The sequence below is a fragment of the Ovis canadensis genome, chromosome 6, assembly GCF_042477335.2.
Source record: "Ovis canadensis isolate MfBH-ARS-UI-01 breed Bighorn chromosome 6, ARS-UI_OviCan_v2, whole genome shotgun sequence".
Classification (NCBI taxonomy): Eukaryota; Metazoa; Chordata; class Mammalia; order Artiodactyla; family Bovidae; genus Ovis; species Ovis canadensis.
The window spans coordinates 47,631,616-47,657,164 of record NC_091250.1 but is presented as its reverse complement, the minus strand read 5'-3'; the positions used below and the strand labels follow the sequence as shown (position 1 = coordinate 47,657,164).

At 36.3% G+C, this 25,549-nt stretch overlaps 1 protein-coding gene across 3 annotated transcripts in view; it reads left to right on the top strand.

The window, feature by feature from the left end:
* Positions 1-25,549, top strand: part of GRID2 (glutamate ionotropic receptor delta type subunit 2) — a 1,666,133-nt gene that overhangs the window by 1,069,727 nt on the left and 570,857 nt on the right. For all 3 annotated transcript variants that reach the window (XM_069593668.1, XM_069593665.1, XM_069593666.1), the window contains one exon: positions 887-1,006. In XM_069593668.1, coding sequence (XP_069449769.1) covers positions 887-1,006 — 120 coding nt within the window. The remainder of the gene's footprint in view (positions 1-886; positions 1,007-25,549) is intronic.

The window sequence follows — 25,549 nt, the reverse complement described above, 5'->3', positions numbered from 1 at the left end:
AAGAGCAAAAACAGTGTTCAAGACTAATTTAGATTTTTTTTTAACTTGAAAAAAGATATTTAAAGGAGAAAATGCAAAACTCCAAAAGTTGGAAACCATGGCTTTGAAGATTTCCACTGTAATTCTAGTTCAAATTAGAATGGAATTGTGTTGGAGAAAGAGTATTGTCAAAACTTGTTTCTGGAGTAGATTCTAAGCTCCCTGGAAGTATCTTGTATTTTGACTAATGGATACATGCATGTTCAATATATGTTGGCACAAATCCTAGCCTGGAATTTAGTATCAATGCAAACATGTCATTATGAGTACTAATTTGACTCTTTGGGTCAGAATTTCCTTTTCAGTAGATTGGATGGGATTGGATTAAGTGATACTTAAGGTTGCTTACAAAGGTCTGTCTAGTCAAGGCTATGGTTTTTCCAGTGGTCATGCATGGATGTGAGAGTTGGACTGTAAAGAAAGCTGAGCACTGAAGAATTGATGCTTTTGAACTGTGGTGTTGGATAAGACTCTGATGCTGGGAGGGATTGGGGGCAGGAGGAGAAGGGGATGACAGAGGATGAGATAGCTGGATGGCATCCCTGACTCGATGGACGTGAGTCTGAGTGAACTCCGGGAGTTGGTGATGGACAGGGAGGCCTGGTGTGCTGCAATTCATGGGGTCACAAAGATTCGGACACGACCGAGCAACTGAACTGAACTGACTGAAAGTTGCTTTCAGTTGCACTCCTATTAATGCTGTGCATCTATTAAAGAATAGCCTGTTAATAATTGCATGCTTGAGAAAATGCTTATTTTATAGATGAAAATCATGTTCCTATGACATCGTCTTTTTATTATTTTACATCTTCAAAAGTCTTATATGAGTTTGTTTTCTCTCTTTTAGGGTGGAGTCAGTGGATTGACTGGAGAGCTAGAATTTGGAGAAAATGGAGGCAATCCCAACGTCCACTTTGAAATTCTTGGAACCAACTATGGAGAAGAGCTTGGCCGAGGTGTTCGCAAAGTAAGACCAGACACATTGATGAATCTGCTTTTTCCTATAGTGATATGGTTATGTTGGATTGTTTTCCATGCATTATAGTCACAGTATACATTAAAGTCTATATTATACTTTGAGAGAAATGAAGAGGTGAGAGAATTAGAGGACCTTACATGCTCACTAGAAGTATTAAGCCATAAATTTTTCCTGTGCCTTAAAATAAAGGGAAAGAATAAACCTATTGTTGCCTAGGGAACTAGCATAATCTTCTATTCACTATAATAATTTTATACAGTAGTGAATTTAGTATTTACACAATGCCTAGCTGCTTGGTTTTTAGCTTGTAAGATACACAAAATCAGAATAAGAGCTTTGATAAATTTCATATAATAAGAGGGATAGTCTACAAAAAATGACATTACAGTATCTCACTATCTGTGTCATGTAATAAGTAGAAAGCAAATGGTTTGCAGGAAATGAACTCTTTTATATACTTCAGATCACATGTAAGAAGTTGAGTGCCTGTAAAGGATCTTTCATGAATTGCTGGGACAGTAACTTTCTCAACAAGAGATGTAAAAACCCCGGAGAAATGATTTTTCTATAGTTTCAATACGCCATTTTTAGATATTTTTGGTAGGGAAAAACTTAAGGTAATTGAATGTGCAAATGTAAGTTCATAGCTCTAAATCTCTAACTGCATTGACAGTAACTTCTACTGAAGAAGGTGTTTCTTTCCAGTGCTGAGGTATAGGATGCAGAAAATTTAGACAAATTGAAACTTAAGAGTTATTCTAATTAGCAATAAAAAACCTTTTGGTAAATTTATGCCAGAGAAGTTGAAACTATTCTTAATGTGTTTTTATTTGATTTATAATGAAGCATAGCAAACATATATGAATAGACAACTGCATAAAGCACAAGGATAGTTTATTGAATTATTTAAATGAAATGACTACTCCTATGGTAAAGAAATAGAACATATCAAGCATCCTAAAAGCTTCATTATATTATTTCTCGTTCATATCCCTGAAGTCTTTTCTCAGTGGTATCACCAGTAGTCTGAATTTTATGATACTTTTTTCTTTGCCTTTTGAATATAATTTTATCATCTAAGGGTACCTTAACTATTCATTTTTCCAGTATTCAACTTATGAATGAACACATCTTGCATATACTCTTTTTTCTTTCTGAATTCTTCATTTTGTGTTATGTATTCTTATTGTTACAAATAGTTATTGCTTATTCATTTCTGTTGCTGCGTCATCCTCCATTGTATCCATGCGTCTGCTTCTATAGCATATACGTGTCACAGTCTACTGTTTCCACTTTTAGGCTGTCATAAGTAATGATGCTATGAAGATTCTTAGACGTGCATCTTGGCTATATAATATTGTACTTGTGTGTATCTTTCTATAAGATTTGTATCCAGAAGTAGAATTGCTGCAACACAAGGAAACATAATCTCAAACCTACTTTCCTACATATTTACCAATTCACATTACTCCACTAGTGCTTCTAATTCACATTGCACCAAATGTGGGTTTTGTTAGATTTCAAATTTTTATTAGATTATTCAATGTATAATGATATATCTTTTTGTTTCAACTTGAAGTTCCCTGATTATAAAAAGATTCTACATCTTTCATTTCTCATGTTTTGTTTTGTTGAGTTGATTGCCTATTCAAGTCCTTTGGCCATTTTCTATTGAGTTATCTTTGTTTATATAATTGAGTCTAAGATTCTGGGAGGGATTGGGGGCAGGAGGAGAAGGGGACGACAGAGGATGAGATGGCTGGATGGCATCACCGACTCGATGGACTTGAGTTTGAGTGAACTCTGGGAGTTGGTGATAGGGAGACCTGGCGTGCTGCAATTCATGGGTTTGCAAAGAGTTGGACACAACTGAGCGACTGAACTGAACTGAACTGAAGACCTATGTGCATATTTTGAATATTAATCTTCTGTTATTTATATTGCAAATCGTTTCTTCTCCTTGTATTTAATTTTCATTAGATACAGTACCTTTAAATTTAGTAGAATTATGAATTTGCTCTCTTGCAATTATTGGTGTTTAGTCTTACTCAAGAAATCATTCCATACTACTAGAGTCATAAAAATATTATGCTTAATTATACTCTGAATGATTTACAATTCTATCTTTTAAATTGAAGTGTTTTGTCTACCTGGAATTTTTTGTAGCTTTTTAAAAAGTGTTTATTTTTAAAAATTATTTTCTTCTTCTTACTATTATTTTACTTTTTTGTTTTTTTTGGTTGTGCTGCAGAGCATGTGAGAATCTGAGTGCCTCAGTCAGTTCAGTTCAGTCGCTCACTCATGTCTGACTCTTTGTGACCCAGTGGACTGCAGCATGCCAGGCTCCCCTGTCCTTCACCATCTCCCGGAGCTTGCTCAAACTCATGTCCGCTGAGTCGGTCATACCATCCAACCATCTGGTCCTCTGTCATCCCCTTCTCCTCCTGCCTTCAATCTTTACCAGCATCAGGGTCTTCTCTAATGACTTATCTCTTCGCATCAGATGGCTGAAGTGTTGGAGCTTTAGCCTCAGTGTCAATCCTTCCAATGAACATTCAGGACTGACTTCCTTAAGGACTGACCAACTAGGAAATCAAACTATATCCCTTGCATTGGAAGCACAAGAGTCTTAATCACTAGGTCTCCAGGGAATCCCTGCAAATTTTCTTTTTCTTTAATACATGGGAAAAGAAAAATATACAAATTTATTTTTAATATAGTATCTTATTTATTATTTATTGAAACTTAACTTAAATACAATAAAATGCACAAATGTTAAGTCCACAAGGCTGTCAGTGATTGAATTCACCAATGTAATCACTACTCTCAAGTTATATAGTTTTTTCATTATCCTGAAAGTTCTATCATTCTTCTTTACACACATAGTTTACCTGGCTTTAGTGTTCATATAAATGGATATTGTAGTAATATGTATCTTATTTCTTTCAACATATTTTAGGTACATTCTTATTTGCATGTCAGTAATTTTTTATTTTTTCATTTATATGGCTGAGTGGTATGAAAGTAATATAGTATCTTTTAAAACCCCATTTTCTGTTGGTTGCTGATATATGGGAATGGCACTGATATTTTATATTGATTTTATATCCAACATTCTTGCTCCACTCTTTAATTGATAATTTATCTGTAAATTCTTAATTCTTTGCATATCATCTGTGATAATGATTTTGTCTCTTCCTTTCTAATTTTAATATTTTTTATTTCTATTTGCCTAGTACACTGACTAGGTCCTCTAGGACAATGGTGAATGAAAGTATTAAATAACAGTAATAAGCATCCTTGGTTATCAATATCAGAGAAAAAGATACAAACTTTACTAAATATAAAGTTTCTCTTTTTCTTTCATTAACTTTGATCAGATATAGGCAACTTCATGTATTCCTGGGATAAACCTGATTTTTATATTTTTACAAACATAATTTCATTAATGTTTCCATATTTATATATATTTTTGTATTTACTGCCACTTGCTTAAGGTTTTTACATTGATGTTCTTGACTAAAGTTACCTGAAATTTTCTCTGTTGTAATTTGATACTAAGGTTGAGTTAACCTCAGGAAATGTCGTGGACAGGATTTCTTCTGTTTATATTCTCTATTAGTTATATAAAACTGGAAGAATTTTTTCCTTGCATGTTTGATAGATGGTCTTATGAAGCCAATATGGACTAGAATTTTCCTTGTGGGAATTTTTAAGTTACTGATTGTATTTTTCCATAGTCGATAAAAAATGAAAATCATATTTTCTAATTCTTTTTATAAACTTGAGAAGTTTATCTTTACGATATTTTAAAGCTTTTTTTATTTTCTATATGTATTGAGATAAAACTGCTAGTTATATCCTTTTAAATATATGAAACATTTCAAGATCTGAACTTTATTTCTGAATAGTTTTCTTTGTAAATAACATTCTTAAATTATTATTATAAAGCTTCTACTTCTAATAATACTTTCTTCCCTAAAGTATTATTATTTTTATTATGTATTATTTTATTATGTATTTATTATAAAGCATTATTTTTTTTCTATGAATAGAGCAAAGCAATTACCCTTCCATTAATATATTTGGTGAACTTTCTTTTTACTACCCTTTACTTCCAATGTTTCCTGTATCCTTTCATTCCGCTTCTAACTCTTAAGAAACTATACAATGCATTATTTGATACCAATGATGGCACCCCACTCCAGTACTCTTGCCTGGAAAATCCCATGGATGGAGGAGCCTGGTGAGCTACAGTCCATGGGGTCGCTGAATCGGACACAACTGAGCAACTTCACTTTCACTTTTCACTTTCATGCATTGGAGAAGGAAATGGCAACCCACTCCAGTGTTCTTGCCTGGAGAATCCCAGGGACGGGGGAGCCTGGTGGGCTGCCATCTATGGGGTTGCACAGAGTGGGACACGACTGGAGCGACTTAGCAGCAGCAGCAGCAGCAGACTATTTATGCCTAAATATGAGAGTATTACATGTATTTGAATGAAATATATTTGATAATACATTTAGAGTTAGGCCTGCCATCTTATACATTTGCCTTGCCTAATCTAGGTTCCTTTTTTGTCCTTTCTTGCCTTCTTTTGGATTAATATATATTTTATTTTTCAATTCTCTCTTTTCTCCTGTACTAATTTACAGGTTATATACTCTGCTTTTATTCAATAGTTCCTCTAGAATTTACATACAACAGGCATACTTTATCAGCATCTAATTGTAATCAATGTGTTAAACCTCCTCTTAGAAAACATAATATTTTAACTCCATTTACTCAATATATCTACCTCTCACATGATGGATTATTATTGTTCAAGTTTTTAATATTATCCTTTTTATTCTAAAAAGTCTTACCATTACTATCATGTGCGATTAATATTTATTTTATATATACCCATATATGTTCTACTTTCTTTGCTTGTTTTTCCTTCCTACATCTTTATCTAGAATTGCTTTTCTTTGGCCTGAAGTATATATTTTTTTCAAATTTCCCATTTTGATAGTTTTCTTGTGGCTGTATTTCTCAGTTTTTATTTCTGTGAGCATAACTTTATTTCATCTTCTTCCTTCAAACATATTTTCCCTAGACACAGAATTTCAAAGTGCTGCTTTTACTCTTTCACCATATTGATGATATCATTGCATGGGTTCTGGCTTCAGTGCTGTGGTTGAGAACTGCTGTCTCACTGCCAATCATCTTATTTAATTTCTCTGCCTGATTTAAGGTTTGCCTTTGTTTTTAAACCTCTGCATTTTCAGTATTGTCTCAGTGTGAATCTCACTCTAATGTGCATGGGTATAGCAGATATATGATAACCACAGCAAAACCTGTGGTTATCAATGTGGGATTTATGGTGACCAAGGAACTATGTAATGCTAAGTACCTGGTGCTAGAGTAATTTTATGAACCTGGAAGAACTTAGCATCAAAAATTACCATTGAGTCATAGAGAATTTCAAAACTGTGGGTGAAAAGTCTGTCTTAGAGGCAATTCACTGTCTTCCCAAATCTATTTATTTAGTGATGAGTTATACTTATCTTGCTTTCCAAGTGGCTCAGAGGGTAAAGAGTCTGCCTGCAATGGAGGAGACCAGGTTCCGATCCCTGGGTTGGGAAGATCCCCTGGAGAAGGGAATGGTAACCCACCCTAGTATTCTTGCTTGGAAAATCCCATGGATGGAGGAGCCTGCTAGGTTATAGTCCATGGGGTCACAAAGAGTCTGACAAATCTAGTCAGATGGAAACAAAATAATTAACCTAGAATCAGAAAATGTGTTTAGTATAAAAATAATTGAGATTTGGAAAATGAAAATGTTCATGATTCTATAGCAGAAAGTCATGTGTCTTTCTTCAGAGGTTTTTACTTAATTACTTGTAGAATGATATCAGAAAACATTTTTAGACCTCATTACAATTGGGAAATCAGGATTGCTATAGAATGTTACCTAATTTGTAGAAAAAGAAAAAACTGGTACACATTAAGGTATACATATAGAAATTATTTCATTTGCAGGTAAAATCTATATAGAGACAAATAAAAGCTCTTTATGCAAGTATTGCTTAATTCCTTACAAACCTTCCTGTCTTTCCCCCCCTCTCTATTCCCACGGGATGGGAGAAAATATCTGCTCCCTACTGTTATCCCCAAGTTTATGTATAGTCATTTTGCATCAGGTTTCTTCTTTCTTCCAATATCTTTTGTGTAAACTATCACATGTAAGGTTACTATTAATTTTCCCAGAATCTTATGATCCTAATACTACACCATTTTACAAAAATACTTATCCCAATTCAGTAATTAAGTATGTATGTGCAAGGATGGTCATTGAAGTCTTATACTAATAGAACCTAAGAAGAGTTTTAAGAAATAAAGACAGGTTGGCAATGTAGCTAAACAGCAGTAATATAAAGACTGAAGAGAGTCCCATTGAATTTAGGAACTCAGGATTCATTAGCAACTAAGGAGAGGCAGTAAAGCAATGCGTTAGGAATGTGGCCACTAATGTTGGACTGCTCAAATTTTTGTTGTGTTACTTAAAACCGAGTGACATTGAACATGTTACTAACTCATAGATAGGTATAACCTAAATGATTTAGTAATGTGACACATCCAGAACCATGTCTGGCACATAAAAAAAATGTTGCAAATCATTGCAATTTATTAGGAAAATATCAGTGAAGCAGTAATACCATGTGTTTATTTTTTATTTTTATTTTTTTTATTTTTATATTTACTTTATTTTTTTCCATAAGTGTATGTGCTATCTTTTTTTTTTAATTTTTACTTTATTTTACTTTACAATACTGTATTGGTTTTGCCATACATTGACATGAATCCACCACGGGTGTACATGCGTTCCCAAACATGAACCCCCCTCCCACCTCCCTCCCCACAACATCCCTCTGGGTCATCCCCGTGCACCAGCCCCAAGCATGCTGTATCCTGCATCAGACATAGACTGGCGATTCGATTCTTACATGATAGCATACATGTTTCAATGCCATTCTCGCAAATCATCCCACCCTCTCCCTCTCCCTCTGAGTCCAAAAGTCCGCTATACACATCTGTGTCTCTTTTGCTGACTTGCATACAGGGTCATCATTGCCATCTTTCTAAATTCCATATATATGTGTTAGTATACTGTATTGGTGCTTTTCTTTCTGGCTTACTTCACTCTGTATAATCGGCTCCAGTTTCATCCATCTCATCAGAACTGATTCAAATGAATTCTTTTTAATGGCTGAGTAATACTCCATTGTGTATATGTACCACAGCTTTCTTATCCATTCATCTGCTGATGGACATCTAGGTTGTTTCCATGTCCTGGCTATTATAAACAGTGCTGCGATAAACATTGGGGTACATGTGTCTCTTTCAATTCTGGTTTCCTCGGTGTGTATGCCCAGAAGTGGGATTGCTGGGTCATAAGGCAGTTCTATTTGCAATTTTTTAAGGAATCTCCACACTGTTCTCCATAGTGGTTGTACTAGTTTGCATTCCCACCAAATTGTAACAAGTTGAAAAATAAAAAGGAAGGTGATGAGTAGAAGAGATAAGGGTAACCATATTAACCCTGTTTGGCTATGAGATCAGTCATTAAATGACTTAGTGAAATGGAGGGGAATACTTTTCAGAATATAAGAAAGATGAGTATGCTTGAATGCTCACAGATCAAGGCTGTAGGGAGTAAGAGAAAGATGATAAAGGAAAGTCAGGTGATCATTGATAGATTGTCCAAGAGAAAGAGAGACAATTGGATCCAGAATTAGGTGGAATGTTTAATCTTAGGCACCAAGAATATAATTTTCCTTAGTAATGGGAGAAGGAAGTAAATAGAGAATGGTGTATTTACAAACAAGTTACCATGGGTGCTATCAAGAAGTTAAGGGAATTGTTAAGAAATATGTCCTCTCTTTTTTTTTTTTTTGAGGAAAGGGTGGTGAGATTATCTGCTAAGAGAGAAAGTATACCAGAAAACATTAGAGATAATGAGGTTGGAATTTTATAGATAGTGAATAAGTTTTAAAAGAGCTGCAGTAGCAAAACAGAGAGAGGTAATTAGGGAACATGGAAGAATTGCCAGACAGAACTATTGGTTCATATGAAGTCAGAGACCAGAAATTCACTGTAGCATTAATCTACATGGCTGTATATGTTTTATGCTTCAGCTTTCAGTTGACAGAATGAATTTGCATTGATGTAGGGATAGGATTTCACCAGAAGGGTTTTGTTTTGTTTTATTGTTTCTGATTGCAGTAAAGTCAGACGATGAGAAGGACATTGGCAGGAGAATGGCTGAGGTGGCAAAGCATGAAATCTCATTTGGACATGTATCTACTGAGGGCAGGAGGAGGCTCAACAATAGGGAGAAAGTGTAACTTAAGAGAGAGAGCCCACAGCAAGTCTGAAGAAACTGATGTTGATTGGATTAAATTGAAAGAGCTTCAGGGCCAGAAAGCTTTATTTGAGGAGAGAGACATCTAAATTCGTAATTGGAAGTATGAATAGCTTCTTTGTTGTTGTTCAGTCACTCAGTTGTGTCCAGCTCTTTGTGACCCCATGAACTGCAGCATCTCAGGCTTCCCTGTCCTTCACCATCTCCCAGAGCTTGCTAAAACTCATGGCCACTGAGTCGGTGATGCTTTCTAACCAGCTTGTCCTCTGTCATCCCCTTCTCCTGCATTCAATCTTTCCCAGCATCAGCGTCTTTTCTAATGAGTTGGCTCTTTGCATCAGATGGCCAAATATTGGAGCTTCAGTTTCAGCATAATTCCTTCCATGAATATTTAGGATTGATTGGTTTGATCTCTTTGCAGACCAAGAGACTCTCAAGAGTCTTCTCCAATACCACATTTCAAAAGGATCAGTTTTGCAGCACTCACCCTTCTTTATGGTCCAGCTCTGACACCCATACATAAAAACCATAGCTTTGACTATGTGAACCTTTGTCGGCAAAGTAATGTCTCTGCTCTTTTAATAAACTGTCCAAGTTTTTCATAGCTTTTCTTCCAAGGAGCAAGTGTCTTTTAATTTTATGGCTGCAGTCGCCATGTGCAGTGATTTTGGAGCCCAAGAAAATGAAGTCTGTCAGTGTTTCTTTTGTTTCCCTATCTATTTGCCATGAAGTGATGGGACCAGATGCCATGATCTTAGTTTTTTAAATGTCGAGTTTTAAGCCAACTTTTTCACTTTCCTCTTTCATTTCATCAAGAGGCTCTTTATTTCCTCTTTGCTTTCTGACATAAGGGTGGTGTCATCTGCATATCTGAGGTTATTGATATTTCTCCCAACAATCTTGATTCCAGCTTGTGCTTTATCCAGCCTAGCATTTCTCATGATGTACTCTGCATGTAAGTTAAATAAGCAGGGTGACAATATACAGCCTTGACGTACTCTTTTCCCAATTTGGAACCAGTCTGTTCTTCCATGTCTGGTTCTAACTTTTGCTTCTTGACCTGCATACAGATTTCTTAGGAAGCAGGTAAGGTGGTCTGATATTTCCATATGTTTAAGAATGTTCCACAGTTTGTTGTGACCCACATAATCAAAGACTTTGGCATAGTCAATAATGCAGAAATAGATGTTTTTCTGGAACTCTCCTGCTTTTTCAGTGACCCAGTGGGTGTTGGCAATTTGATCTCTGGTTCCTCTGCCTTTTCTAAATCTAGCTTGAACATCTGGAAGTTCTCAGTTCATGTCCTGCTGAAGCCTAGCTTGGAGAATTTTGAGCAATATTCTGCTCGCGTGTGAGATGAGGGCAATTGTGCAGTGGTTTGTACATTCTTTGGCATTGCTTTTATTGGGGGTTGGAATGAAAATCCAAAGAAAGGCATTCCAGGACTGGAATGACCTATTCCAGTCCTGTGGCCACTGCTGAGTTTTCCAAATTTGCTGGCATATCGAGTGTGGCACTTTCCCAGCATCATGTTTTAGGATTTGAAGTAGCTCAACTGGAATTCCATCACTTCCACTAGCTTTGTCCATAGTGATGCTTCCTAAGGCCCACTTGACCTTGCATTCCAGTTTGTCTGGCTCCAGGTGAGTGAGCTCACCATCGTGGCTATCTGCATCATTAAGATCTTTTTTTTTTTTTTTTTTTTTTGTATAGTTCCTCTGTGTATTCTTGCCACCTCTTCCTAATATGTTCTGCTTCTGTTAGGTTCATACTGTTTCTGTCCCTTATTGTGCCCATCTTTACATGAAATATTCCCTTGGTATCTCTAATTTTCTTGAAGGGATCTCTAGTCTTTCCCATTCTGTTGTTTTCCTTTATTTCTTTGCATTGTTCACTTAGGAAGGCTCTCTTATCTCTCCTTGCAATTCATTGGAACTCTAAATTCAGATGAGTATATCTTTCCTTTCTTCCTTTGCCTTTTGCTTCTCTTATTATTTGTAAGGCCTCCTCAACCATTTTGCCTTTTTGCATTTCTTTTTCTTGGGGATGCCTTTCAGATAATGAAAAATTCATAATTGTAAAGTTGGCAGAAGTGGGCTTCATTTCACCTTCTAAGATCAATATAGTTCCAAGATCAGTGTAGTTGCTTCCCCATACTCTGAATTTAGTCTGTATTGTGTTATCTATGCCATTCAATTGAAATGAGTCATGTACTTCAAATTAAATATACTTTATTCCTAAATAATATTAAAGAACTCCTGTTTATATTTCTTTTTTCGACTCCCAAATTGTATTGAAGCATTCCAGTATATTGACATTATATAAATATTATGTGAAAGAGACTGTAAATATTTACCGTGCCTTTTACATTTTTGACACTTAAATTATTTAAGCATTCTTAATTTAAAAATATTTATTTGTTTTTATAACTCAAATGTTTTTCTATCAAGCTGCAATTTTAAAAATTTATTACTGAATTTATAAAACTTCAAATCTAGCTCTCAAGTAACTTTGAGAGTATTATGAATTTTTAGAAGGCAATGGCAACCCACTCCAGTACTCTTGCCTGGAAAATCCCATGGACAGAGGAGCCTGGTAGGCTGCAGTCCATGGGGTCGCGAAGAGTCGGACACTTACTGAGTGACTTCCCTTTCACTTTTCACTTTCATGCATTGGAGAAGGAAATGGCAACCTACTCCAGTGTTCTCACCTGGAGAATCCCAGGGACGGGGGAGCCTGGTGGGCTGCCATCTATGGGGTCGCACAGTCGGACGCGACTGAAGCGACTTAGCAGCAGCAGCAGCAGCTTTATTTATAAATGGAGCAATTCCTTCACATGGACCTAAATACATGTATAATATCATCGAAGATACTTATCAAGAGAAAGCATTGCCAAGAAAATAATTACAGTATAGATTTACTAGACATGTGTTTAAAATTAAGGTTCCACTACCAGTATCTCCATGTCTTAAAAAGAGTGAATGGCTCTCCAAATGATGAACTGTCAAGCTGTCAGTGTTTATTCTGCTGCCAGTGGCTAAGTGTATACAATGCCTGCATCCTTATCACCTTGCGCAGGGGTACTGTCAGTTTTCATAAGCTAACCTGGGTTGTTTCTGTGTAGAATTTTAATGTGAGATTGACCATTTTCCAAATTTTGGATAAGTCTTGGCCCTCTTGACATTGTATGACTAGAGTTTTTTTTTTTTAATTTTCTAAAAGTATAAAAAGGATTATTTAATTTTTACTCATGATGATAAAATTAAGGGTTTTCCCGATTTGATGTTGTCTACACGTTCTTTTACTTTGATGTCAGGTGGTGATTCATTCAGTGGATGGTGTATTCAAGTTGTTAGACACTGTGTATCCTTGAAGATAAATTAGGAGAGCCTCAAAGCCAAATTTTGAAATCAAAGTTTTCTTTATCCTTAAACTTTCTCCAAGAGTATGGTTGTTCCTGTTTCTTTTCATCACAATACAAAATTTCCAGGAAGAAGAAGAATTTAAGGAGTAATATCTTACCCAATCTTCTAAAACTAAGTTTATTAGAAGACATTAAAGTACAAATTAAATTAAGTAGTTAATTTAAAGGATCAATTTGTGTTTTGTTTTTCCTTAGAAGATGAATTTTACACAATATTTTTTGTTGGTGGTGCTTTTTTTTGCTTATGTATCTGAAGTCTTCTTTGGTTTGGTTTTGCTAATGCTTCACTTTTTATTGTGAAGACTGAGCTTCAGCATTAAAATTTAATACTGTAAATTTAATGTTTTTGAACTTTATCACAAACGGGAAAACAGGGCCAGAGATAATAGATTAAAACTGGCTTCATAACCAATCTTAATTGTACAATAATGCTTATTCTCTTCATAAAATTGTTTCCTCCTGTAAGCAGATGAAATAAAATGGTACAGCAGTGATATTCTAGCTCCCAGGTATAATCGTTTTTTAGATCTGTTTAGAATCTTTACTCAGGTTCTCCAACATTAAATCCACAAATGTAAAACCTACAGCTCTTCATTCTTGAGAAAACTTAATGTACCATTTTTGCAAAAGGTATTATATATAGATTGCCACTGGTCCATTTTTAATGCAATGTTTTCCTGCCTTGTATTTAGAAAGAGGAAAAAACAGCCTTGCCTTAAAGTGGTCAGTTATTTAATAGAGTACTGGTATTCTTCAGTATTGTATTTGTATTCTGATTCTACGATATATAAAATAACATTTTCCTTTTTGTATTACCCTGTTTTACGTTTCTCTCTAGCATTTTTTGTAAACTGAAATTATATACATATATGTAGTTATATGTATAATCCTCACATATGCATATATAATTGTATACATAGACTATATATATATATATATATATATATACACACATACACAGGTCAATATAATCAATTTACTTGTTTATATTCTGTGTTTCCATTATAGTGTGACTCACACTGTGTAATGACACATTACAGTGTGATCCCCAATGCATGGCATATAATAGATGTTCATTAATTATTTAATGAATGAATTAATGATTACATGTATATACTGACATAAGAATGTATAAGATTCTTCTATGTATCTACAAATGTGATAAACATGTTTTCCCTTTATTCAAGTGAAAAATAATATGTGCACATAAATTACCGTTGACATGCCATTTCCTTCATTGCATACTTAATACCTAGTAGAGTTAGTCTTTTGGTCACCAAAAATACAATAAATTATTTCAGTGATTCTTAAGTAAGATGTTATATAATTTGTTTGCAGTGATTCATAGACAGTATGGAAATAGTAGATGGATTATTTAAGCAAATAGATTGATTATTCCAAGCAAAATGGAAGGGCTCACAGAAGTGTGGTCTTGTCAGAAATTGCTGATATTTGTAATTCAAGGTCATTTTTAAACAACTAGGCTAGATTTAATATGGTGTAATGGGGGAAAGTACAGTTTTACTGACAGATATAACAAGGTTGAAATTCTGTCAATGACTTTGTGATTTTTAGGACTACTAAACCTAGTAAGTCTCAATTTCTTTATCTGTAGACTATGAATGATACTATCTATTCTTTAATATTGTAAGGTTAAGTGAATTTATGTTTGTAGGTTACATAGTAAAAGATAACTAAAATAATGCCAATTTGAATATGAACAGTAATCTGTGTGAGCCAGTCCAAGAAATGCAAAGTCTAGTTGCTATTGTCACAAGAAATTGCTATGTGAGGTGGGGGAATAATTTCATTTTAGATGTGATTGACAGAGCATTATGAATGGCAATCACAGTGATAGCATGAGCATTAACCTTTTGTTTTCTTTAATGTTATTTCTGGATCTAAAATTCTGCAAGTCTGTTAACCAAACTTGGGAGCATCTACAGTTCAATGGGAAGCTAACAGCAGAGTCTAGTAGCCAGCATAGCCTGCATAAACCCAGTGTTAATGCAGTATTTCCAACAGTAAATTTATCTCTTGGAAAGTGTATATAATGCAGAGAATCTAGAAGTTGCTGTGAATTCGTGATCTATTGTGAATACTCTACCTTTTTTTCTCCCACCCTACTTTATATATAATACACATAATAGACTTCATTTCATGAGTTTTTATTTTGATGCATCTTCAAAAAAATATTTTGTACCTCAAAGTTATGTAATATTCAAGCCAGTATTACATAAAATTTCCAATCTGTTGGACCTTCAAAATTACTGACCCCAGCAGTTTCCTGATGTATAAAAGGAATTCTGCACTCTTGAAAAGTATACACTATGGATGGGATTATTTCTACTTCAAAGGGAACTCATCTCTTATCATGACACAGAAGAGGTAGTTGTATCCAGTGATGTTTAGAGTGAGCTGTTGCTTGGATAGAGGTGACTTCTGAAGGTGTCCTGCTTTAGGCAAGCAGCACTCACAGCCTCTCAGGGAGAACAGGAGCACTCTCTTTTGGTGGATGGAATGATGCTGACTTTTCCAATATGGGGAAAAGATGTCTGATTCCAGTTACACTTTTTGTGTGTGTGTGGAAAAAGAACCAGTGATATATTTCAAAAGATGATGAAATCTGGATTGCATGCTCAGTGTGGATTACTTTACCATTGTTGTTGTTCTTCTATGGACAGTGATCTATGTGAGCCAATGCAAGAAATGTAAAGTCTAGTTTGTGTTCTCAAAAGAAATTGCTATGTGAAGTGGAGGATTAATTTCATTTTAGGTGTGGTAAACAGAGCACAGAAAAAAGCTTGTTATGAGGCAACTAGTTGCTGTAGGCATGCAGACTCTTGGTAAATGTTTATAGACACGTATGTGCTCAAAGAAACCCAGAGAGTCTGATTCATGGGTTCACATGTTAAAAACTGGCTTAGTTAAGAGTTTAGACCATACCTGGTACAAAGGAAGCAAGGTTCAGTTTCCTTCCTGCTCTATTGGACAGCACCCACAGTCAGACATAATGGAATCTGCCTCACCCCAACCTTCCTCTCTCTCTTTCTCACACACACATACACACCACCACGACCACCACCACCACGACCACCCCTACTAGTGAAGCTTCAGTCCAGCTCAAATTCACCTACACAATGTGATTTTAGCCACAAAAGGTGATGCATGCCCAAGTTAAGAATACAGAGAACTGAGAAACATTTGCTCATATGTTCTCCTTTGACAAGGTCTCATTGTCATCATTGAACTTAAGTGGCAGATATCAAGATCTATTTCAAAGAGGTTATATGAATCAGCAAACAATGGCAAGGAGGTATCACATTGCACACGAGTCATTTGTCCACATATATTGGAAATTCACAACAGATTAATTTGTTATATAGTGATATTCCTGATGGTGACTGCAGCCATGAAATTAAAAGACGCTTACTCCTTGGAAGAAAAGTTATGACCAGCCTAGATAACACATTCAAAAGCAGAGACATTACTTTGCCGACTAAGGTCCGTCTAGTCAAGGCTATGGTTTCCCCAGTGGTCATGTATGGATGTGAGTGTTGGACTGTGAAGAAGGCTGAGTGCCGAAGAATTGATGCTTTTGAACTGTGGTATTGGAGAAGACTCTTGAAAGTCCCTTGGACTGCAAGGAGATCCAACCAGTCCATTCTGAAGGAGATCAGCCCTGGGATTTCTTTGGAAGGAATGATGCTGAAGCTGAAACTCCAGTACTTTGGCCACCTCATGTGAAGAGTTGACTCATTGGAAAAGACTCTGATGCTGGGAGGGATTGGGGGCAGGAGGAGAAGGGGATGCAGAGGATGAGATGGCTGGATGGCATCACTGACTCGATGGACGTGAGTCTGAGTGAACTCCGGGAGTTGGTGATGGACAGGGAGGCCTGGTGTGCTGCGATTCATGGGGTTGCAAAGAGTTGGACACAACTGAGCAACTGAACTGAACTAACTGAATTGATATTCCTGGTATGGTAGGTTCATCTGAAGCATAATCCCAAGAGTTTATCATTATGCCTCAAATTATTATCTGCTTTGTTCACTTCTGAATTTCTCAGTAATCTGTTATAATATTTGATTATATATCTCTCTTATTCTCCCAGAACTGTCTTGACTCCTTCAGGGGATTATAAATTCTCCTTCCACAGGAACTAGATTTTTACATTAGAAAAAGTTTTAATAGTCTAGGCACATAATCTCACTAAATTTGCTAATAAGAATTTCAACAACTCAATTGTTTCAGGATTCTTCACTCAAACTAATGAAATATAATGTTCATATCAGTGATGATAATTTAAATTGTAGTCATGGCTTTTGGTCACTGCTGACTGAATTGCATCCTTCCTGCCTTTCCCAGCCCTCCAGTAATTTTATTTTCTTTTATGATCAGAAGACTTGACGCACTAAAGCTAGTCAGGCACCATTAAGACTTTCAATTCAAATAAGCTGTTCAGTAGTGACTGGAAAATGAAGGGATTGATGTTTGCTAATTTGTTCTGAATAGAAAGTATGTTATTAAAAAACATTTTTTAGAGACTTTGTGATGGCTTGGATGTTCAAACATCTCTTTTAAAGTTTCTGCTATTAATTTGTATTCTGTTTCTGCCAAGATTTGCTTTTTGATAAAAAGGTGGTATGTTGCAATAAAAACAAGAAACACAATTTTTTTGCATTTTTAAAAGTTGAAGCATTTGATTTGTATGCTAAAAGCAAACTATTGACTTTGCTAAAGACAGGAATTTTCCAGGCATACAACACTATTATAACCAGGAAGAAAAAACTTGTTTTAAAAGTTAAAAATAATTAAAAAGTTCTCTTTGTGTTTAGAGGAGCAAACTATTTCTGAAAGTTCATCAGAAGTATCAAGTAATTTAGAATTTTAGGGCAAGAGTTTTCTTGCTTGCAGTTTGAAATAGAGTTTGGTCTATGGCCATAACACCCTGAACATGCCCAATCTCATCTGGAATAGAGTTGCTCTCTAGACATAGCATTTTGTGATTCTTTCATTCTAATATTATATTCTACCCATAAAACATTCTGAAGCAATATTTTAAAAAGGTGTGTTTGTGTTCAGTCGCTTTGGTCATGTCTGACTCTTTGCAACCCTGTGGATTGTAGCCCACTGGGCTCCTCTATCGATGAGATTCTCCAGGCAAGAAAACTGGAGTGAGTTGCCATGCCCTCCTCCAGGGGATCTTTCCAGCCCAGGAACTGAACCCACATCTCAGGCATCTGCTGCATTGCAGGTGGATTCTTTACACATTGAGCCACCTAGGAAAAATAGCAAAACAATTTATTTCCAGATACTTTCTATGAAGCTAAAATATACAATTTACATATTATATTACTGTAAGCAGGACTATATATATTAAATCAATTTGTGGCCTTATTAATTGAGGACTCCAATTTTTGATTAAGATAAAAATACCTGATGTAGTTTTATTCAGTTCAGTCACTCAGTCATATCCAACTCTTTGAGACCCCATGGACTGCAGCATGCCAGGCTTCCCTGTCCATCACCAACTCCCAGAGCTTGCTCAGACTCATGTCCATTGAGTCAATGATGCCATCCAACCATCTTATCCTCAGTCATTCCATCTCCTGCTTTCAATCTTTCCCAGCATCAGGGTCTTTCCTGATGAGGCAGTTCTTCCCATCATGCGGCCAAAGTATTGGAGTTTCAGCATCAAGCTTCCAATGAATATTCAGGATTGATTTCCTTTAGGATTAACTGGTTTGATCTCCTTACAGTCCAAGGGACTCTCAAGAGTCTTCTCCAATGCCGCAGTTCAACAGCATCAATTCTTCGGCACTCAGCTTTCTTCATAGTCCAACTCTCACATCCAAAAATGACTACTGGAAAAAACATAGCTTTGACTAGATGGACCTTTGTTGGCAAAGAAATATCTCTGCTTTTTAATATGCTCTCTAGGTTGGTATAACTTTTCTTCCAAGGAGCCAGCATCTTTTAATTTCATGATTCCTGTCACCATCTGCAGTGATTTTGGAGCCTCCAAAATTGAAGTCTCTCACTGTTTCCATCATTTCCCCATCTATTTGCCATGAAATGATGTGACCAGATGCCATGATCTTAGTTTTTTTTAATGTTGAGTTAAGCTAGCTTTTTCACTCTTTTTTTAAATTTATTTACTTATTTTAATTGGAGGCTAATGACTTTACTTGCCACACATGGCATGAATCAGCCACAGGTGTACATGTGTCCCCCATCCCGAAACCTCCTCCCTCCTCCTCCCCATCCCATCCCTCTGGGGGTCCCAGTGCTCCGGTTTTGAGTGCAACAGCTTCATGCATCGAATTTGGACTGGTCATCTATTTCACATATGGTAAAATACATGTTTCAGTGCTGTTCTCTCAAATCATCCCACCCTCACCTTCTGCCACAGAGTGCAACTCTATTTTTCCACTTTCATCAAGAGACTCTTTAGTTCCTCTTTGCTTTCTGCCATAAGTGTGGTGTCATCTGTGTATCTGCCATAAAAATAGTGTCATCTGCATATCTGAGGTTATTGATATTTCTCCCAGCAATCTTGATTCCAGCTTGTGCTTCATCCAGCCCAGCATTTCACATGATGTACTCTGGATATAAGTTAAATAAGCAGGGTGACAATACACAGCCTTGACATACTCCTTTCCCACTTTGGAGTCAGTCTGTTGTTCCATGTCCAATTCTAACCGTTGCTTCTTGACCTGCATAGAGATTTCTCAGGAGGAAGGTAAGATGGTCTGGTATTCCCATCTGTTTAAGAACTTTCCACAGTTTGTTATGATCCAATGGATACTGGCAATTCAATCTCAAGTTCCTTTGCCTTTTCTGAATCTAGCTGTACATCTGGAAATTCATGGTTCACGTACTGTTGAAGCCTGATTTGGAGAATTTTGAGCATTACTTTGCTAACATGTGAGATGAGTACAATTGTGTGGTTGTTTGAACATTCTCTGGCATCGCCTTTCTTTGGGATTGGAATGAAAAACTGACCTTTTCCAGTCCTGTAGCCACTGCTGAGTCTTCTAAATTTGGTGGCATATGCAGTGCAGCATCACATCACATCACATCATATCACTTTCACAGCATCATCTTTTAGGATTTGAAATAGCTCAACTGGAATTCCATCACCTCCACTAGCTTTGTTCGTAGTGATGCTTCCTGAGGCCCACTTGACTTGACATTCCAAAATGTCTGGCTCTAGGTGAGTGATCACACCATTGTGGTTATCTGGGTCATGAAGATCTTTTTTTGTATAGTTCTTTTGTGTATTCTTGCCACCTCTTTTTAATATCTTCTGCTTCTGTTAGGTCCATACCATTCTGTCCTTTATTGCAATTTTACAGATAATAAACTTCAAAATTCTTGCCATAAACCACATTTTAATATATGAAATGTGTCTTCATTTGATTTCCTATGGTGAAGATTTGAAAGTAAGAACTCTGAGATAGAATCCCTAAGAATTATAGATTAATTTGTTCTAACTTAAAAAATTAATATTCATACTTTGTCTTATAAAACAGGTTGCTTAGAATTTTATTAATAGATAATTAATGTAAATTTATTTATAGTTAAAGATTTTCATTTTATCAGTAAGTTCTTATTAAAATATAAATGTTCACATTGTTATTTTGTATCCTGAAACTAGTAGTCCATGCTGAATCCCCAGTGTTTACTAATCATTAAAAAAGTATATAAATGATTGCAAATATAATAAATAAGCTTTTTAAAAGTTAAAAAATATATATATCTTATTCTTTCCCTGGTCTGCAGTTTTTTATAAGAACTTTAATCATCAGATATGTATTATCTCAAATTTTGCCATATTTGAAAGAATTTTTAAGGTGATGGTTAAATGTTTTTATCTAAAAATAGAGCTTTTTTATTCCAATGGATAGTAGTATTATTGTCATTAGTAAGTATGGAACTTGATGTTGCTGGTATGTGTGTTCTTTCCAAGGCTACAAATTCTATTTTGAGGAACTGTTGTTTTTGTTTTGTTTTTACCATAAACTATGAGCATTTTCAGAAGAAGGCAATGCCACCCCATTCCAGTACTCTTGCCTGGAAAATCCCATGGACGGAGGCCTAGTAGGCTGCAGTCCATGGGGTCGCGACTGGGAGATTTCACTTTAACTTTTCACTTTTATGCATTGGAGAAGGAAATGGCAACCCACTCCAGTGTTCTTGCCTGGAGAATCCCAGGGCTGCCGTCTATGGGGTTGCACAGAGTCAGACACGACTGAAGCGACTTAGCAGCAGCAGCATGAGCATTTTCATCAGGACCTTAAATGTCTTTCCAGTAAATTGTCTGGGGATAGAAAACTAAGTTTGCATAGCATTCTTTCCAATATGAAAAGTAAATATGTTTGGAAATGGAGATGCTCTGTAGCAATTTGAGGCATTTTTATTAATCACAGTAATTCGGGTACAATAAGGGGCTTTTACATTTATTGGCAGTGAAATTTGATTTAAAATTATTCAATAAGTATATTTATCAGGATTATTAAACTCCATTATAATGGTAAAATAGCATTTATGGAATTTTTTTATAATCAAAAGTGAGAAATGAATCTCACTTTAAAAAATAATTTTAAAATATCTTGGATTAATATAGGTTAGGCCTTGAAATGTCTAATTAATAAGATGAATGCATCCAGCTGAATATAATCACTCTGAGAAAGTCACTTGATGCTCATGAGGAGAAAAGTACTTATCTGCTTAAAATGTTTTCAAGCAATTCTTAATCAGAAGCTATGGAAAGTTTTATTACCTTGGAGTGCTTGAATAAAAGTAGTTTTTGTGGGTTTAAATGGAAAAGCATTTGAAATGTTTTGCTTGAAAATTTCTTCTTTTGATTCATTCAAGTTTGATATGAATCTGTATCCCGAACGGAGATGAGAAATCTTTCAGGTTCAGAAATCTTTCAGGTTCAGACTCATGCATTTCACAATGTCTGATTGTCACCATTTAGAGCAATAATATGATCTGAATGAATGTACTTTCATTAAATAGGAGACAGTGTCTTTTAGACTGTGAAAAAAAGTCATATTTCTGCCTCAGATAGGAACTGTTGTACTAATAGATATTTCTCCCTTCCAAAGAAAATTGGAAACTGAAGAATTATTCTTGGAACAAACAAAGTAGCAACAATTCAGGAACTGGATTCTTATCCATTTTAAACATATTCAAATTTCTCCAGGTAGGCACTCTTTTTTTTTTTTGGTTCATCCCAAACTGTCTGAGGGATCACAAAATTAGGGAAATTTTAGCAGTCATTTGGACTTCCCAGGTTTCTCAGTGGTAAAGAATCTACCTGCCAATGCAGGAAACACAGGTTTGATCCCTGGGTGGAAAAGTTCCCCTGGAATAGGAAATGGCAACCCACTTCAGTATTCTTGGCTGGAAAATCTCATGGACAAAGAAGCGTGGCATGCTACAGTACACGGAGTTGCAAAGAGTCAGACTGAGTGACCCAGCACACGTGCGCTTAGCAGTCATTTAGTGAAACATCTCTATCTAACATATGTAGTGCTGAGTTTTGTGGGTTGGAAACATTCTTAAAAATCGTTATTTTGTTATAAAATCCAAGCCTATATGTCTAGTTCAGTGGTTTTTCCACTATATTAAAAGTTCTTTCCACAATTTCAAAACCTATACCTGTGAGAAGTAAAGAGTAAAGAGATCTGTTCTGTCTTTTGTTTTTTTCCTCATTGTAAGTATAGAAGCTTGCTAGTTGCTCAGTCGTGTCTGTCTCTTTGCGACCCTGTGGACTGTAGCTCGCTCTCTGTCCATGGAGTTCTCCAGGGGATCTTCCTGACCTAGGGATTGAACCTGGGTCTCCCCAGTTGTGGACAGAATCTCTACCATCTGAGTCACCAGGGAACCCCAATGCCACCAGGGAAGCCCTGAAGTGTAAGTATGGAACCAATCTTTAAGTATATCCTCGGTTATTTTATAGTTATAAATCCTAAGGACAAAAATAAATTATATTTAATATCTCACTAATAACAACTTCACACACTTTTTTTTTAGAAAACAGCAAATTCTCAGACTTACCTCTTAAAACCCCTGGTTATTGAAATAAGAAAATATTTTTGTCTATATTCTTTTGTATTTTTTTTTAATCTTAGTGACTTTAAAGCTCTTCCCAAGTAATGCTGTATTCTGTTAACTTTATTCTACAGTGTTTAATTCCTTTGATTGTGGTTTTCATTCTGTCTGCCCTCTGATAAGGAAGGATAAGAGGCTTATGGACATATCCTAATGGGAGAGACTGACTGAGGGGGAAACTGGGTCTTGTTCTGATGGGCAGGCCCATGTTCAGTAAATCAAAACAGAGTTTTGCCAAGAGAATGCACTGGTCATAGCAAACACCCTCTTCCAATAACATAAGATGTCCATGTCTACACATGGACATCACCAGATGGTCAATACCGAAATCAGATTGATTATATTTCTGAAGCCAAAAATGGAGAAGCTTTATACAGTCAGCAAAAACAAGATCAGGAGCTGACTGTGGCTCAGACCATGAACTCTTTTTCGCCAAATTCAGAACTTAAATTGAAGAAAGCAGGTAAAACCACTAGACCATTCAGGTGTGAACTAAATCAAATCCCTTACAGTTATACAGTGGGAGTGACAAATAGATTCAAGGGATAAGATCTGATAGACAGAGTGCCTGAAGACATATGGACTGAGGTTCGTGACATTGTACAGGAGGCAGTGATCAAGACCATCTCCAAGAAAAAGAAATGCAAAAAGGCAAATTGGTTGTCCAAGGAGGCCTTACAAATAGCTGAGAAAAGAAAAGACACAAAAGGCAAAGAATAAAAGGAAAGATATATCTATCTGAATGCAGAGATCCAAAGAATGGCAAGGAAAGATAAAAAAGCCCTCTTGAGTGATCAATGCAAAGAATAGAGGAAAACAATAGAATAGGAAAGACTAGAGATCTCTTCAGGAAAATTAGAGATACCAAGGGAACATTTCATGCAAAGATGGGCACAATAAAGGAAAGAAACGATATGGACGTAACAGAAGCAGAAGATATTAAGAAGAGGTGGCAAGAATACACCGAAAAACAATACAAAAAAAGATCTTCATGACCCAGATAACCATGATGGTGGGATCACTCACTTAGAGCCAGACATCCTGGAATGCGAAGTCAAGTGGGCCTTAGGAAGCATCACTATGAACAAAGAGGTGATGTAATTCCAGTTGAGTTATTTTAAATCCTAAAAGATGATGTAATGAAAGTGTTGCACTCCATATGCCAGCAAATTTGGAAAACTCAGCAGTGGACACAGGACTGCAAAAGGTCAGTTTTCATACCAATCCCCAGGAAAGGCAATGCCAAAGAATGTTCAAACAACTAAACAATTGTGCCATCTCACACGCTAGCAAAGTGATGCTCAAAATTCTCCAAGGCAGGTTTCAACAGTATGTGAACCGTGAACTTCCTGATGTTGAAGCTGGATTTAGAAAAGGCAGAGGAACCAGAAGTCAAATTGCCAACATCTGCTGGATCATTGGAAAAAAGGGAGTTCCAGAAAGTCATCTATTTTTGCTCTATTGACCACACCAAAGCCTTTGAATGTGTGGATAACAATAAACTGTGAAACATTCTTCAAGAGATGGGAATACCAGACTACCAGACCTGCCTCCTGAGAAAACTGTATGCAGGTCAAAAAGCAACAGTTAGAACTGGACATGGAACAACAGACTGGTTCCAAATAGTAAAAGGAGTACATCAAGGCTGTATATTGTCACCCTGTTTATGTAACTTGTATGCAGAGTGCATCATGAGAAAGCTGGACTGGATGTAGCACAAGCTGGAATCAAGATTGCTGGGAGAAATATCAATAACCTCAGACATGCAGATGATACCTCCCTTATAGCAGAAAGTGAAGAGGAACTAAAGAGCCTCTTTATGAAGAGGAAAGAGGAGAGTGAAAAAGTTGGTTTAAAATTCAACATTGAGAAAACGAAGATCATGGCATCCGGTCCCATCACTTCATGGCGAATAGATGGGGTAAACAATGGAAACAATGTGAGGCCTTATTTTGGGGGCTCCAAAATGACTGCAGATGGTGACCGCAGCCATGAAATTAAAAGACGCTTGCTCCTTGGAAGCATAGTTATGACCAACCTAAAGAGCATTTTAAAAAGCAGAGACATTACTTTGCCAACAAAAGTCCGTCTAGTCATGGTTTTTCCCGTAGTCATTTATGGATGTGAGAGTTGGACTATAAAGAAAGCTGAGTGCTGAAGAATTGATGCTTTTGAACTGTGGTTTTGGAGAAGACTCTTGAGAGTCCCTTAGACTGCAAGGAGATCCAACCAGGCCATCCTAAAGGAAACCAGTCCTGAATATTCATAGGAAGGACTGATGCTGAAGATGAAACTCCAATACTTTGGCCACCTGATGCGAAGTGACTCATTTGAAAAGACCCTGATGCTGGGAAATATTGAAGCCATGAGGAGAAGAAGACAGAGGATGAGATGGTTGGATGGCATCACTGGCTCTATTGACATGAATTTGAGTAAACACCTGGAGTTGGTGATGGACAGGGAAGCCTGGCATGCTGAAGTCCATGGGGTCACAAAGAGTCAGACACGACTGAGTGACTGAACTAAATGACAGTGTTTAATGTAATATTTAATTTTTAGTTTTGTCTTTGTT